This window comes from Rhopilema esculentum, chromosome 18 (genome assembly GCF_057945365.1).
Source record: "Rhopilema esculentum isolate cy_ngs chromosome 18, ASM5794536v1, whole genome shotgun sequence".
Lineage (NCBI taxonomy): Eukaryota > Metazoa > Cnidaria > Scyphozoa > Rhizostomeae > Rhizostomatidae > Rhopilema > Rhopilema esculentum.
In genome coordinates this window covers 2,205,077-2,220,405 of record NC_142832.1, presented here as the reverse complement: position 1 = coordinate 2,220,405, position 15,329 = coordinate 2,205,077, and the positions used below count along the sequence as shown (strand labels likewise).

The 15,329-nt window shown below is 36.2% G+C and overlaps 1 protein-coding gene across 1 annotated transcript; it reads left to right on the top strand.

Annotated features, from left to right (window-relative positions):
- The first annotated feature begins 1,600 nt into the window (after positions 1-1,600).
- Positions 1,601-14,711, top strand: LOC135680745 (beta-hexosaminidase subunit alpha). The gene is made up of 14 exons (XM_065194902.2): positions 1,601-2,028; positions 2,889-2,954; positions 4,321-4,367; positions 4,882-4,992; positions 6,094-6,195; positions 6,694-6,801; positions 7,005-7,075; positions 7,538-7,669; positions 8,103-8,186; positions 8,645-8,717; positions 9,261-9,401; positions 9,900-10,021; positions 10,832-10,936; positions 14,253-14,711. Exons 1-14 carry the CDS (start codon positions 1,641-1,643, stop codon positions 14,323-14,325), a joined length of 1,623 nt encoding a protein of 540 aa, XP_065050974.1. The 5' UTR covers positions 1,601-1,640; the 3' UTR covers positions 14,326-14,711.
- The last annotated feature ends 618 nt before the right edge of the window (positions 14,712-15,329 follow it).

Below are 15,329 nucleotides of genomic sequence, written 5' to 3'. Positions count from 1 at the left end.
ACGGTTCCATAAATGGTTGTTCAAGTTATCCAGGCCAAGAAGGCCTCAATCTCCTTAAAATAAACTTCATATGTTTTAATCTTCCTGAAATTATAAGATTACAAAGAAATAGAAAAAGGCGTCAATTTGCATTTAGCAATTAACAATGTCATGTAAATAACAGAAAACCAAACATAGAAATATCTCTTCTTTCAGTTTTAATGATTTCGACACAAAATTTGAAATCAATTCTAGACATAATCTATCCTCCTTGCTTAAAAGCCAAACAAACATATTCAAGACGACTGCCTGGAATTTTAAGTATCAAATGTTTGTTCTGGTGTCTTTAAATTTTCATTCAGTTTCAATGGACACAGCACAATAAAGTGCATTTTGTATCTTACCCAACTGATAGACAATAGTTGCAAACTTCGAACTTTTCAGTTCTTTCAGGTACATGTCGTTGGAGGATTGGCATTGGGTAGTCTCGGTGTTGCATTTTTTGAAATCTCCCAATTTCGAGATCACGTGCACAGATTCTTATTGTCGAAAGACATTATGTCCTTTAACGATGAGCAACATTTCAAATTTGAAGAGTGACTTGATCTGCTTTTTCTTACTTCCAGTGTTTCCTGGTGTTGTAGCCCGGGAGGGGGGTTACTCCCATTATGGCCTAACAGGGGGTCCAGTCAGGGTTAATGAGGACCAAGCTTAAATGTTAAAAAATTGCCCTCAAATGGTAGTGTTTCTTGACAATAACCTAAAATGGTAGCATAAGGACGAAAATTATGTCATTGGTAGCATCCATTTCTTTGTACGTGCCTGGTCCTTCTTTGATAAGTTTCTTCACCATTTGGTAAGACCCTCAGATCGATTGCCCCCCCCCCCCCCCCCCCGGGTGTCGTAGCCAGTTAAGGTACACGGGAAACCCCTTTTGTGAATAAAAATATTTGCCGTAAACCTTTTCCTTACTGAATTGAAAATATTGAAATAAAAATTCAAAGCAAAAAATTGCCTCTCTTTGTTGCCGTGCTGGTTATCCTCTACCTATGCCTTGTTCCCGGAAAAGAACGTTCCTTGGTGCAGCTGTAACTATGTAAACTTGCGTGGCTTAGATTCTTTTTCAAATCATGAAAACACGCAGAGGTACATTTCAACTATCATCGAACATGTTGCACCGCCTCTTCTGTCCTGTGTTATTTTTATAGGCAAGAGATATTGAATACTTTTTCATATTTATATAAAAAGGTGTACTGCTATGAAAAGAATAAAAGGAAATATACGGTTGAAATTAAAGCGTCCACCAAAAAATTTAAAGTAACAATTACATTGACACACTAATTGAGTCAGATAGAACCAGCGATGAGAGGAAGCATTTAGCAATAACAAGATGAAAGCTTGGCAAACAAAAATAATACACTCTAAAAGTAGAAGACACATGGGCATTTCTGAAATAAGGAGTTTCAGGTTTTTGGCACAGAATAGGAATTTTGATTTGATTGTCTGGGCTTATTTTATGGAGCCCCTCTTCCCTACCCTTGCCCTACAATCATGCGCTGCATTCTGCTTCACGTGACTATAGAATGATTTGCGCGTGCCTGGTGACTGCCCTTGTCTCCAGTTCTCAATCGCAGCAACAGCTTCCGCGTTCAAACGGTAAAATGGCGTCTATACTTCAGACGTTTGTCTTCGCACTTGCCGGTTTTGCAATTGTAGAATGTGGCAAGCCATCGCTCACCGATCCTCTTGGTTTGCTAGAAGAAACAGAGTTCGTTGGCAAAGGGCAGAACTACGTAAGTGGTTCAGTATGGCCTAAACCGCAAAGAGAAAGTCGCTCTGACAAGTATTTTGCTGTGGATCCTGCAAAGTTTAAGTTTTCGGTTGCTGGACAACAAAGCTCTGTTTTGTCCTTAGCAATGGCAAGATACATGCCTCTTACTTTCCCTGATACCAAGGTTTCTACAGAATGGAAGATGGAACAAGTAGAAACCCTCCAAATAAAAGTTAGCAATGAGTACGCTCCAATGGAGCTGTCAACAGACGAATCATGTATGTATTTTTCTAAAATAACTGTATCCCAGTATAGATCATCCTATAATAACGCCTTTTGATAAAGCTGACAAGGTAGCACTAAATCGGCCTCCCCTAATCTGTTTAAACAATTAATTGGTGCGAGGTCCAGTCTGCAGCAGTGTGTGTGGCAGATGAGCGCATAAACTCAATAATCTCGAACTCTTTTTTTAACATAGCAGTTACTAGCACTTCAAAGTAGCTATTTATAATAAAAACTTTTAATTCTAGTTAACCCTTGTCTGGGAACTCAAGGCTGCAAGCTTTCCAAATATCACCCTTTGGAAAATTTGGAAATCCTTCCGTTTTTATCTTGGTCTAAACAATATGGAATTTTGAAATGCTAATCAATTAGGATTTTAAGGTTTATTATAAGTTTTATCATAATGCTCATACAACTTTAACTTATGTTGGTCAGCAATCAGAACCAACTGATCGTCAAAAGTTTAAAAGTGTGCTGTAAAAATACAGTTGTTTATTAAAAGACCACACCTGATAGATTACTGCAAAATGGCAGTTTACTGGGAAACTCCAGCCTAATGTTTTATTGAGAACTGCCATGCTCTGCAGGCCAGCCCAATTTGAGTAAATGCACGCAAAAAGTCAAAACTGCAGACTGAATCTGCAGTTGCTCTCAAATATACAACTAAACTTACACCCATTTTGTTGCTCTCTGCAACCTTTTGTTGTTCCTAAAGGCGTAATTTTCAATAAACATCATTCAATACATTGGTCTTGAATTTTCTCTAAGAGTTCTTCCCTACTGATTTGCTGATATTTAATTAAGCCTTAGAGTGTTATTTTAAAATTTCATCTTGTATATTATATTTTTTATGTAGATGAATTGGATATCCAGTCACCAAATTCAATGCTGACAGCTACAACTGTTTGGGGAGCACTGAGAGGTATCATTCAATAAAAGAGTTATATGTTACTTCTAATGGTCAGGGGCTTTGATATCATGTTCCTAAAGATTCCCCCTAGGAAGATAAAGTAATGCATATATATAAAGTAGCAATGTTTCTCATATAAAATATGTGTCATAGGAAAACAGACCATCTCACCTGTTCTTTTCAAACAACACATCTTTTGTGTCATTAATAAAAATGAGCAATAATTTGCCCCAGAGACACCTTATTTTTTCAAAAAATTCAAAGTGATCTTGCCAAAAAAATTTCCCAGTCTTTAGTTGTTTTTTGTATTTGTCCCTCTTTTTATCTGAATTTTGTGATACCTTTCATCTTAGGGCTGAAGTACACTATTTAATTGAATTCAATAAATCAAATTGTTCAACTTAAAGAAGTCTCCATTTCAGATCTTTCAGTTTGAGGCGTATATTGCATGCCTGCGTGCGCCTTGGTATGCACCTAGGTGAGGAAGGTGCTCATTTTTTCACGCACCTGCTTCTCAAAAGTAGCGATAAACACGCCTAAACAATTTGCAAAGATTTCTTTTTGATCAGAAGCTTGTTGTTGCCCCAGAAATAATTTTTTAATCACAGCGTTCATTGTTTAGGAAATCCCATGACAGAATATGCCTTTTGAACAGTGATAAACTTTCTATGCTGGTTGAGTATGATCTTTACAGGAAGTAATTTTTAGATTAAAAAAGTGTTTAAAGTCTAGCTAAGTTTGTTCTGTACATTACTGTTGCCAATTTACGTTGGGATCACAATAATAGAAGTTTTTTTTATGTGTCTATAACACTTGTAAGAAAAATTCTTTATAATACTTTGGTACCAAAAAGCCTAAAATTTGTATGGAAAAGCTGTAGCAACAATAATACTGATATTACCGTTTTCCTGGGTGATTTAAGCTGGAAGTTTGAAATTGCACGCCTCTAGGAAAAAAATTTTCTTCAAAGCGCGATCATCCACACACCTACTAGAATTTCTACTGAGAGGCTTGCCAATAACATTCATTCAATAAATTGAATTGCTTTTAAAAGCGTTCCCGCATTTGTCATGGACTCCAATGAGGAATGTGCTGCTGCTTCTGCTATTATGGGAAAACAAAAAGGAGCATGCAAAAAAACTAGATAAAAAAATACAGTAGAAAAAAGATGGACATATCAAACTTTTTAGAAGGAAGTTTCAATTGTTTGAAAAGAACTTTTTATTCTGTTATGAATATGCAAACAGGTTTAACAGCATTTCTTTCTTTGGCAGATTTGAAAGTTTGATCAACAGTGCTTCTACCTATGGCTGTCATATGTTTATCTATATCTTGAGCTTTTTGATATTTCAGTGATTGTCTCTTTTTTTCTTTTCAGGACTTGAAACTTTTAGTCAAGTTGTTCATCAGAATGAGAGTGGATCAGTAAGTTTTCAGTTGATTCCATTTATGTACATCAACCTTAGCATTAATGCTTTCAATCAATTTGTTTTATGACCAAGTTGAGTATCATTAATCGTTACCAAGTTTTTTTGTTGACAGATTTGCATGTCTTTAGTGAATATTTGGTATGGAGGGTACCCTCATCCTCAAAATCCCACATCATCTTTCTTTGTAAACTATTAGCATACTGGATGTCTTTTAATCATTAGTTCATCACTAGTTTATTGAACCAGGCTAAACATATAGAAGTAAAGAACTTTTATAACAACTACTAGAAATTTAAATGAAATAATGGTCTTAATAAAGCAAGCACACTGAAACTCTGCCTTAAAACTTATAGCTAATTTTTTTTATTTGTATTCAAGCCAGGTAATATCTCATACAGTATATCCACCATTTAGCACCTCTTTTCTCGCTTCAATGTACTTGCATTTCTAACAGTAGATTAAATAGAGTGAACATGTCAGATTTAATATTGATCCTATTTTTGTTGTAGTACTTTGTTCAGATGAATCAGATTGTCGACTTTCCACGATTTCACCACAGAGGATTTCTCATTGATACCTCAAGGCATTTTATTGCATTGCCAATCATCCTGAAGTTTGTGGTAAGCACCAAGCTTTACTTTGCTTTGCCTTTATATGAATTCATTCACCTGGCATTTGAATTTGGTGTATGTTTAGTTATTCCTTGTGGCTTCTCTGAATAGTTTTCAATATCTTTAAATTTATGTTGAAAGTACTTTGTTGTTTAGCATTAATGAGATCCATATATGAAACATCCATTCAACATCTAAAATATAGCATGGATTTCTGATGTAGGCATTAGAGGGAACATTTACGAGCATTGATAATGTTATGAGACCATTAAAGTTGTTAGCAATGATAACACAGTTTATGTTTGTTGGCTAAACTGATAATCTAACTATATATTTGTCCAATTTCAATGTTGAAGGGTATTCAGTATTCTCAAACTTCCAATGCATCTGAAATGCCAATTTATATGTGTTCCTGAATTCAAGTAGATTATAATACTAACCTGGCAGTTTCCCAAAGTGAACATACTTTTATTTTCAAAAAAAGGAAATAGAAGGCTAAATGAGCAGCTGAATGACAGTAAGATGACAGAAAAATAGATGCATGTAGAAAAAGAAGTTTTTAGATTCAGAAGAAGAAGATGGTGAAGGGATGGGAAATTTTCAAGATTAGGAAAGCATGTAGAAGAAAATTGTTGTTTTTTTTCTATCGACAGCTTTTGGATTTATTATAGATCATACTCAATATTATTTGATAAAATTATTGCTAATGATTGAATGCTGTGCCTCAATGATTATGCATCTGACAAGCTGTCACTCACGTAAACAGTCTTGAGCGAGGGCGTAAAAACCTCTAGTGGAAATCCAGTTGTTTTATTAAAAAATCTTTGGAAATAATTTGTTTTCATGAGAAATCTTTATGCTGTTTGCAAGAGTGAATAGCCCCTCCAGCAATCCAATGCATGCACATTATTGCACTGTTCAAATCCTGCAGAACTATGCCATGGAATATATAGTAAATCACTGCTGTGTCGTGTGAATGTGATGGTATTTGCATGCATATATTGTAGCAATTACCCTTTGAGCAGTCCCCATTTCAAAAAGGGGTTCGCACAATGCAGAGATAACTGATAAATCGATTTTACCTAATTTCATGTTCTTTTGTACTTATAGGATGCAATGGCTTACAGTAAATTCAATGTTCTTCACTGGCATATTGTTGACAACCAAGCCTTCCCATATGTCAGTAAAACCTTTCCAACGCTTCATAGCCAAGTAAGTGTTACGAAAAGACTCATTTATAATTTAGAATGGACTATGATCAAACTGATCAAACAATATTGCCTTTTTGGTTTGTATTTTCTGTGCCAAAACCATGGTCCTCTATTTTATCAGCAATTATAATAAACATGTCATCTTCATCAATTATAATCATGAATCATGGTTAATCATTTTCGCTACCATCGATCACCATCATCATGATCATCATCAGTTACCATTGTCCACTTGATCACAATCTGCCTCATTGTCTTAATCATCGTGAGCATTAACATATCATCACCAATCATTGTAATCATGATAATCACTTTCATCATCTTTGTCATCATCACATTTATTCTTACGTCAATCAATTACCATCAAGTTAAATAGCGTCAAAATTAATCAATGCAAAAGGCTTCACACAGGTCAGCTTAGTATTAGAAAAGAGAAACTTTTAAAGTACATACTTGTCAAGGGAAAGATACCTGACACTTAATGCTTGTTGTATTTCAGGGTGCATGGAACAATAAGACCCATATATACACGCCAGATGATGTTCAAACTGTTATCCAGTACGCTGCAAACAGAGGAATCCGTGTTATGCCTGAATTTGATACTCCGGTATGCCCATTCCAAAACTTTGCTTTCAAATGGTCATAAAATTCACTTCTAATTTACTTAATATTTTCCTCCCACTGTCTCATGTTAGCCAATTTTACTTGTTGCCTCCCTCTCTTCTACATCTCATGTTAACTTCTTTAAACTATGTAATGACGCAAGATTTTCCTTGTATTCAATATAAAAACCCTAATTTTTTCTTAAAGGGCCACACTCGTTCCTGGTACAGCATTCCTAATTTGCTCACAAAATGTTACAGTGGCTCCAAGCCTGACGGGTAGGACATCAAAGTTATTGAATTTCTTATCACATCGCGAACAGTCTTCCACGATTCATTCTAATATGCGAAGCCTCTTAACTGTAATATCTAAAGCAGATCTTGTAATTCCAATGTATCGTCTAAATTTTTTATTTTAAAGCAATAAACACAATGTTTTGTTTCGGAGCTTGAGTACAGATTTTATAAGTTATAAAAGAGAGTGGAATCACACTTCAAAAGAGGTTCTTTGAAATAAAAAAGAACAGCCTAGATCAATCAAGGGATATTTGTTGAATCATGTTCAGAAATATGATTATTAATTATGTGCTTCCAGTATGTATGATTTGAATTTCATGTCAACAACTGAGTATTTTTAAACATATTTGGAGTGTCTGCTCGATCAAAGCAAAATTTTCTAAGCATCATTCAGAATTGTATTTGAAAACATGATTTAATGTCTTACATCTTGTTTTATTGTAGAAGTCTTGGACCAATAGACCCAACAATTGATGCGAATTATGATTTTCTCAAGTCCTTTTTCACCGAAATTTCAGAAGTTTTCCCGGATTATTATATGCATCTTGGAGGGGATGAAGTATCATTCTATTGCTGGTAAATTAAATTCTTTGATCAAATTTATACTTTCATGACAGAGAATAACGACCTCTCTAAAAGGATCGGCAGTAAAGATTTTTCTAAATTTATCATTGAACCCTAAATTTACTTAAATAGTTCATGCTTTAATTTCCGCATGTTTAGCAGCTAGCTAAGCATGTTTTTAGCAACAAATGTACATTTTTGTTTCTTTTACTTTGCTCTATAGACTGGTCCTTTTAGCTTTTCTAAGAAGAAGATCAGTAGATCAGTAGAAGATCAGTAGGGAAAGAAGATCAGTAGGGAGACTTATGTTGACCAACTCAAGCCCTTGTTATGACTGTGCACAGGTCTAATCTAACAGAACAAAAGTTTAGTCATGTTTGGCAATGTAGTTCATAGACTGAAGAGTTGAGCGTTCTAAGCAATTGAGGTTTATTATGTGTTTTAGGCAGACGAACCCAATCATAAAGAAATGGATGGATGAACATGGTGTCCAAAATTATTCTGCCCTTGAGCAGTACTATGAGCAAAAGTAGGTGTTAATCCTTTGATGGAAAACTGTCAACTTCTAAAGAAAAATTGATAAAACTATGTTTAACTTACAGTGGCATAATGATATTTCTGCATTCGCATAGCAGCGAGTCCGTTTTAGATGTTTCAGATGTCGCACCGGGTCTCGATTGATTTTCTGTGTATGCTCACTGTCTTCGAACTCTAATCCACATGTTTGGGCCCTGTATCAAATATTAAGACAATATGGCGAAAAAGCCCCACAGTACTGGGTCTCGATTGTAGGTAGTTTCAAACGATGCTTTCCTGTCTGTAAAGGACCCTTGAAGCATCTTTTGTTTTTAATGAGGATTCCAGCTTATTGAATAAAACTGCAATAGTTTCAGACTCCAATAGACTTAGGACTTTTCGGGAGCAAAAGTCTTTCTTATTTCCAGGATTCTTCAAATGGGGCAGCCTTTCATTTTCATTCTATTCTAGGTTGATTGACATAATCAATGGACTTAAGAAAGGATACGTTATCTGGCAAGAAGTTATCGATAACGGCGTTAAGGTAATTAGTATTTCGTAGAACATCAAATTGTGAGATATTTCTCAAGAGCTGTCCCATAACGATCAGTTGGAGTGTGTACTTTTGTGTTCACTGGGCCTTTTTGGACAAGGCCTTCACTATTTTGAAAATGCAGAAAGATTGCAAGTGTATACCTTTGTATTCGTTGCGCATACAGAGCATAACATTTCATGCAAGTTCTTCCAATAATGCCCGATGTGCCCCCTTTTCTTGCAAGACATTTCAATTATAAACGCTCGGTTGCCCCCCCCCACCCCTCCGCCCCTTTCCATTTTTTTGTAACCGCTTAATCCTTAGGTTTTCATAATACTGCCATTGTCAAAGGCCATTTCGTTTTAGAGACGTTGTTTCTGCATAGATATGTTTAATTAACTGAAGCCTAATTTTTTTACTTGAATTTTGTTTGTTTAGTCAGCGTCAAAGTTTGTTTAGTTTAGGCTAGACTAGATAGTGATGGTGTTCTGTTGCCATAGTGAGAAATGGAATAGCGTAAGTCATTTTTATCAACTGTATCTTTGCATTTAGGTAAAGCAAGACACCATAGTAAATGTATGGAAAGGAGGCTGGCAAAACGAGATGGCCAAAGTTACAGCACAGGGTTACAGAGCGATCTTGTCGTCCTGCTGGTATCTGAACTATATTTCATACGGTCCTGACTGGCCAAATGTAAGTTGATTTTTCTATTTGGAGTTTATTTCGTAAATGTAAGTTTATTTTTCCAAAACAGCCTAAGATGAGATATTTAAGCATCTTATTTTAGAAAATATGACAGTATGAGATAGCCAAGCTTCGGGCTTTGTACGACAACAGTGGATACATGAAGTTTTTTTCTACTGCTATTGAAAAATATCTTGCCCTCAATGTCATATATGCACAGCTTTGTTTACCCAATAGCCTCTGGCTAGCAATCTCGCACTATCAAATAACAATTGATTGAACTGGAATTTTTTAGACTGTATATAATTAGGGTGGTTACGGCGTTGTGAAAGTTTGTGTGGCGAAGGGCCCGTTAAGATTTTATTTTCACCCTACCTAACCCTTTTTGCAAGATTATTAATTTGCCAGCTAGGACATCTCAAAAATGTTGTTAATCTCAAAAATGGCTGCCGTGTAGTTATTTGTGTAGTGTTTTGTGAAGCTTTTCAATGTTACTTTTACCTTTAGTATTATAAATGTGACCCTCAAGATTTCACTGGTACAAAGGAGCAGAAGGATCTTGTCATTGGTGGAACCGGTTGTATGTGGGGTGAATGGGTGGATGGAACAAACTTGCTGTCAAGAACATGGTCAGCTTATGATATGCTTTTTCCTCTTTCATTTTTGTTGACCTTGTTAATGGAACTTTAGTTAGTACAAAAGCCTTTGAGTACGATAGAAAGGTGCGAGGAGGAATTTTAGTTAGTACAAAAGCTTTTGAGTACGATAGAAAGGTGCGGAGAGGAAATTCATTTTTGCTTTAAATGACATTCCTCACAGCCGCCAGCCCTAGAATGGCACAACTTTTGGCACAACTTACTCAAGTAAAACCGGTTGTCTGAACACAATTTTGTATGAAAACCGTTTCACCAGAAAATCCCGGTCAACTCAGGAGATTATAAACTTTCATATAGCCGTGATCTCGGTCATATCTTTTGTAAACCAAGACTCCTCAAGTTGATCTGCCATCTTTTAGTAACCATATTTGTTTTCCAGTAATTTTATAAGTTTTCTAAACATTTTGTATCGAATGCGGCCTAGCCCAAGCATAGGTTTCAAATTTTGATTTATAGTAAAATGTATTTCAAGACAGTTTCAAGACCAGTTCTCAGTATGTAATGGTTACACCTATTTCTCTTTCAGTTAAATATATCTTGCTCAGTTTTGTCATCGTAAATTTTTTCACTACCAAAACCCAGACACGAATGTTCTGAAGATTTCTGCTCGTTATTTTGGTAGTTCCACGATCATCTTGGCTTTGTGTAAAAAGGAAATATCATTTGCTGGTATCTTTAGCAAGTGTTGTGATTCTAACTATCGATGAAAACTCTACCTACACAGAACTTTGATAAAATCAAAATTTTCATTCAGTTTTATTGAATTTTCATGTTTTTATTTAGGGGCAGAGCTTTAGCAGTGGGTGAAAGATTGTGGAGTAGCAAAGAGACAAATGATGCCAAAGAGGCAGAAGGCAGAATTTGGGAGCATCGATGCAGATACCTCAGGTATGACAACCTTAGTCTCTCTTTTTTGGTATGAATACATCAGATTATCAGCCAGGAAGTCATAGTAAAACATATTTATTAAGCGACTGTGGAACTGCCGCGATCCTTTTTGACAAAGGACTTAAGTAGCTTATTTGACAGAATGACGAGACTCTATACAACCTTTCCCGCATCGGCACAACTCGCATAAGGATAGGTGTCTGAATGTCGAGAGTTGACTAACTAATGTAATGGTAGGTATTTGGAAGTAATGGGAAGTAATAGGAAGTTTTTGGGGTTTTAGATTAATGTTGTGTGATGGTAATAGATTTATCAAAAGAGAAATCATTTGCAAGCGTCCCATACTCGGGGCGGCTTTACTTTTCCGTATTATCCTAAGGTTCTACGTAGTTTATTGGAACAATTATTTGTCTGCTTGTCTGCGTTGTTTCTGTTTGTGCTTTGACTCGATTGATCGAAATTTCTCTCCTTCGGAAATTGGCATTTTAGAGCTGTTGGATTATTTGAATGCTCGAGGCGCACCTATTGTAGTGTTTCATGACTTTTGCCTGTCTGGGAATCACACCTGCTGTGAACGACATTTATTAAACTTTTGTCCAAATAATCGTATTCTTGCTTTGCCGATCAGTAGCTGCTATCTTTTAGATTCAATTTATTTTTTGCTGCTCCTCGCAATTACTTGTTTCCAAATATAAAATGTTTTCAACTTCCTATTCTTAATAATGTTTGAACAGATAAAGCAATCTTGCTGATAAAAATTTAGAATAAGACATATTGACTATGAGTACCAAGACATTATCCTCAAAAGTACTTGAACCGTTTAATTGCAAAGTTTTTTGATGAAATGTTCGGATCATCGAGAAATACAAAGATTGTAATGGATAATAATTTGCGTTTTTAACAGTAATATTTAGACAGGCTCCTCCTTCATTAATCATGTATGAACAGATTGTCTGAAGGTATAGATATATATAGAGTCGTTGGTTGTCGTTTGCTGTTTACTTTTAAAAGTAGTGCTGGCCACATCGTTGCATGAACTAAGGTATCGAACATGAAAATTGTTAATACAACAACCCCGATGAACAGTACGTTGAAAGGTAATATCCGTGGTGGTGACGAGAGATACCAATGGAACCCGTCTATTATCGTCTGGCTTTGTTTTGGCATAATTGGACTATGGCTAAACGCAGTTGAATTTGTATCAATAACGTGCAATCGACGGAAAATGACGGCTTTTTACCTAACTCTTGTTTCCCTTGGTTTTGCGGATTTGCTTGCTTGTGCATCGTACGTGTTCTACGGTGGGACTTTCTTGGCTACATACTCAAGTTCAGCGACAATTCACCCTGTATTCAATACTGTCCGAGTTGTCTCTCAGAAATTGATTTTTGGTTTTTTAGCAATATCGTGTATCCATATCGTTTTTATTGCTGTTCAAAGATTATGTGCAGTCAGATTTCCATTGTCCTTCAGTCGTGTGTTCTCCACAGCGAAATGCCACGTTTGCATTGCTATTGCTTGGTGTGTTGGCCTAACTTATGCTGTTCTCAATGTATACAGCGAAAGAGTCGGAATCGTATCATGTTATCAATTGCTCGTCTTCGGCGTTATGCTTATTGTAATGTACTGTGTTATAATTTGTCAAGCAACATTTAGGTCTCCGGTTTTGAGAACCAACAGTACAGCGAGCATGAAGCAAAGCAAGCGAGTTCTTATTCATTCCATATGTGTCACCATCATTTTCATTGCCTGCAACTTTCCTTATGCGATCAACTTTCTGTTCTTCGCGAGCAATCGAAGTCCTTTGCGATATTTTTATGGTCTTCTCGCACTCAGGGCTATTTTAGACCCTATGCTTTACTTCTTCATTCATCGATGTAAAAGCGTTTCAGTGGCTGTCACCAGCCAATGACGTCACTGATTATATTTCTCAAATTTTCTTCAACTGAGTGGCTCAATCTTATTTTTTCCATTTGAAGGAATATAAAATAATTTACGGCATTGCTTTTGCTTTCTCTTCATACGTTTGATGCATCGGGTATTTCCAGCGATGCGAGCGAACGCTACCTCCAAACATTTTGTGATACACTCGCTATTTTCCTCGTGGGATTTGTGGGTGCTTTGTCAGATAGCCAGCTTGAATTCAATCTGAATTCTTCGATATGAATTTGTAAGATCTATAGAGAAAAAGAGATGCTGCCTTTGATCAGAAAATTGACCGAGTACAAACGTACAACGCAAGAATCGTGTAGCATCTTCGATAAGACTTTACTTGTGTTTACTCCATGCATTTGCATCGAAGTCATTGTTATCGATAATAACATGGTTCTAGAACGCAAAAAGGTGTGTATATGAAATATTGTTGCCTCACGTGCCCCAGAAGATAGTAAAATGATTTCCTTAGCTCCTGGTCCTTGCTCACAGGCAAGGAATTAAAAAAGCATGCTTGTTCCTTTTCCTTGCTTGTTCCACTGTCAGCCTTGTTCCATTTGATGCCCTCAGTGTATTTTTTTTATGTTGGCTCACCTTTCGAGGGTCGTGGAGTCTTTAGAAGACGAAAAGATATCATTTCTTGGCATTTTAATAAAAGGGAATGTAATGTAATAGTAAGCACAGTAACATTTTAGTGGTAGCAGAGCTTCAAGCACAATACAAAAGTTTGGTATAATAAAAAGCTTGGTAAAATATAAAGCTTGGTAAAATTTCTGCTTGATTTCGGTCATTATCCAACATTTATACTCTTGAGGTATGCCGAACGAAATGTTTCCGAAATTTTGTGCCATCTACAATTTTGACTTGTAGACGTAGATTATATTTTAAGCTTTGATGCTTGCAGACTGTTTCTACACTTTCTTCAAAGATTTTTTTAGACATTGCATTAACACTAACATTCAGATAATTGTTGCTATTTATGTCATTTTTGTCACACTTCTATCCACAAAGGCCTAATTAGGGGTCCTTTTTCAAAAGGCCTTGCGTATTTCTCTTTTTCCACATAGTGAAGGTACTTCGCGATTAATCTTTTAGTTTCTCAATTCCGAGGAAAGTTTGCTTTATCTTCAGGGATTTTTTGTCGAGAAGTAAGCTTGAGATTGTTTCAAACTGAGTTTAGAAGATTCGGTTGGCTACTATTTTTAATGATTTTCCCATCTTTTATCCCTAGGAGATTCAGTTGGCTACCTTTTTTAGTGATTTTCCCAACTTTTATCCCTAGGAGATTCAGTTGGCTACTATTTTTAATGATTTTCCCAACTTTTATCCCTAGGAGATTCGGTTTACTGCCATTTTTAATGATTTTCCCACCTTTTATCCCTAGGAGAGGAATCCAAGCCGAAAACGTGGTGCAGAGTCAATACTGCCTTCATGAATGGAGAAACCCACGTGGGTGAAACAACCCTGGTTCTGGCGTCGATATCTGGCAATTTATGATACTGTACTAAATACTTGATGATGTCTTCTGTTCTATTCCAGTCTATAAACTGGTATTGCCTTTATGCTAACCAAAATATTTAACGTTGTGCAATTGATTGGCTTTGAAAAGATGTATGTTGCAAGGGATGGACTTGACAACGTCCCCAGTTTCCCTTAGTAGCAAATATGAATGATGTAATTTTTAATTTAATTTTTGATACTCGTTGCTTTACGGCATCTTGATGTAAATTTTTATCTCCAATAACCAAAAGCGTGTTGAACTCTTTACTTTTTGTATTCTAGTTGCCTCTTCTTAAAGACGGCAACTCTACTTTTCATTTCCTTGTGAGTATTGCTTGCAAAACACTTGTGTCTTTTATCGAATTGTCTACAAACCAAGGCTCATTCCTGTTACCAAGGCCACAAACTCACCATGGCTTATTCCTGTAAGTTCATACTGCCTCGTGCTATGGAACATTATAACGATTGTTCATGTCTTCTCTTAAAGCGAATTTAATCTGTTTAATGATGGCATCATTGATTTTTTCTCCTTCTAAACCATTTTTCCTCAAGCATCTCTATAAGCTATTTTCCCTTGATAACCTATCTCATAATTCTTGCTTTAGGAGCTGTGTGAATTAAATGAGTAAAAAAGGCCTTACAATGTGGCTCTGTACTTTAAATTTCTCTGCAAGTTTATTCCATACACAGGAATACAGCAACAGTATGACCAATACAGCCATCAAGCCCACGTGGCATGGTTAAGCGCTAGCTAAGCAAGAGACGTATATTTGCGACAATGCCTAAAATGTTCTCGCGTTATATTTGAGTCACTTTTGTGATAACTCGACCACTTTCTTAGAGCCCAGTTGATCCTGTCACCGAAACCGTGTCCAATTGATCCTATTACCTAAAGTCATGTTTGTCCTGTCATCCAACCAAAGTCCTGTTTATCCTGTCCCCCAACCAAAGTCCTGTTTAT

Coding starts and splice junctions, on each gene's coding strand:
- LOC135680745 (XM_065194902.2), top strand. CDS start 1,641: ATGGCGTCTATACTTCAGACGTTTGTCTTCGCACTTGCCGGTTTTGCA. Junction 6,802..7,004: donor TGCCTGAATTTGATACTCCG/GTATGCCCATTC, acceptor TTTTTCTTAAAG/GGCCACACTCGTTCCTGGTA. Junction 10,937..14,252: donor CATCGATGCAGATACCTCAG/GTATGACAACCT, acceptor TTTTATCCCTAG/GAGAGGAATCCAAGCCGAAA.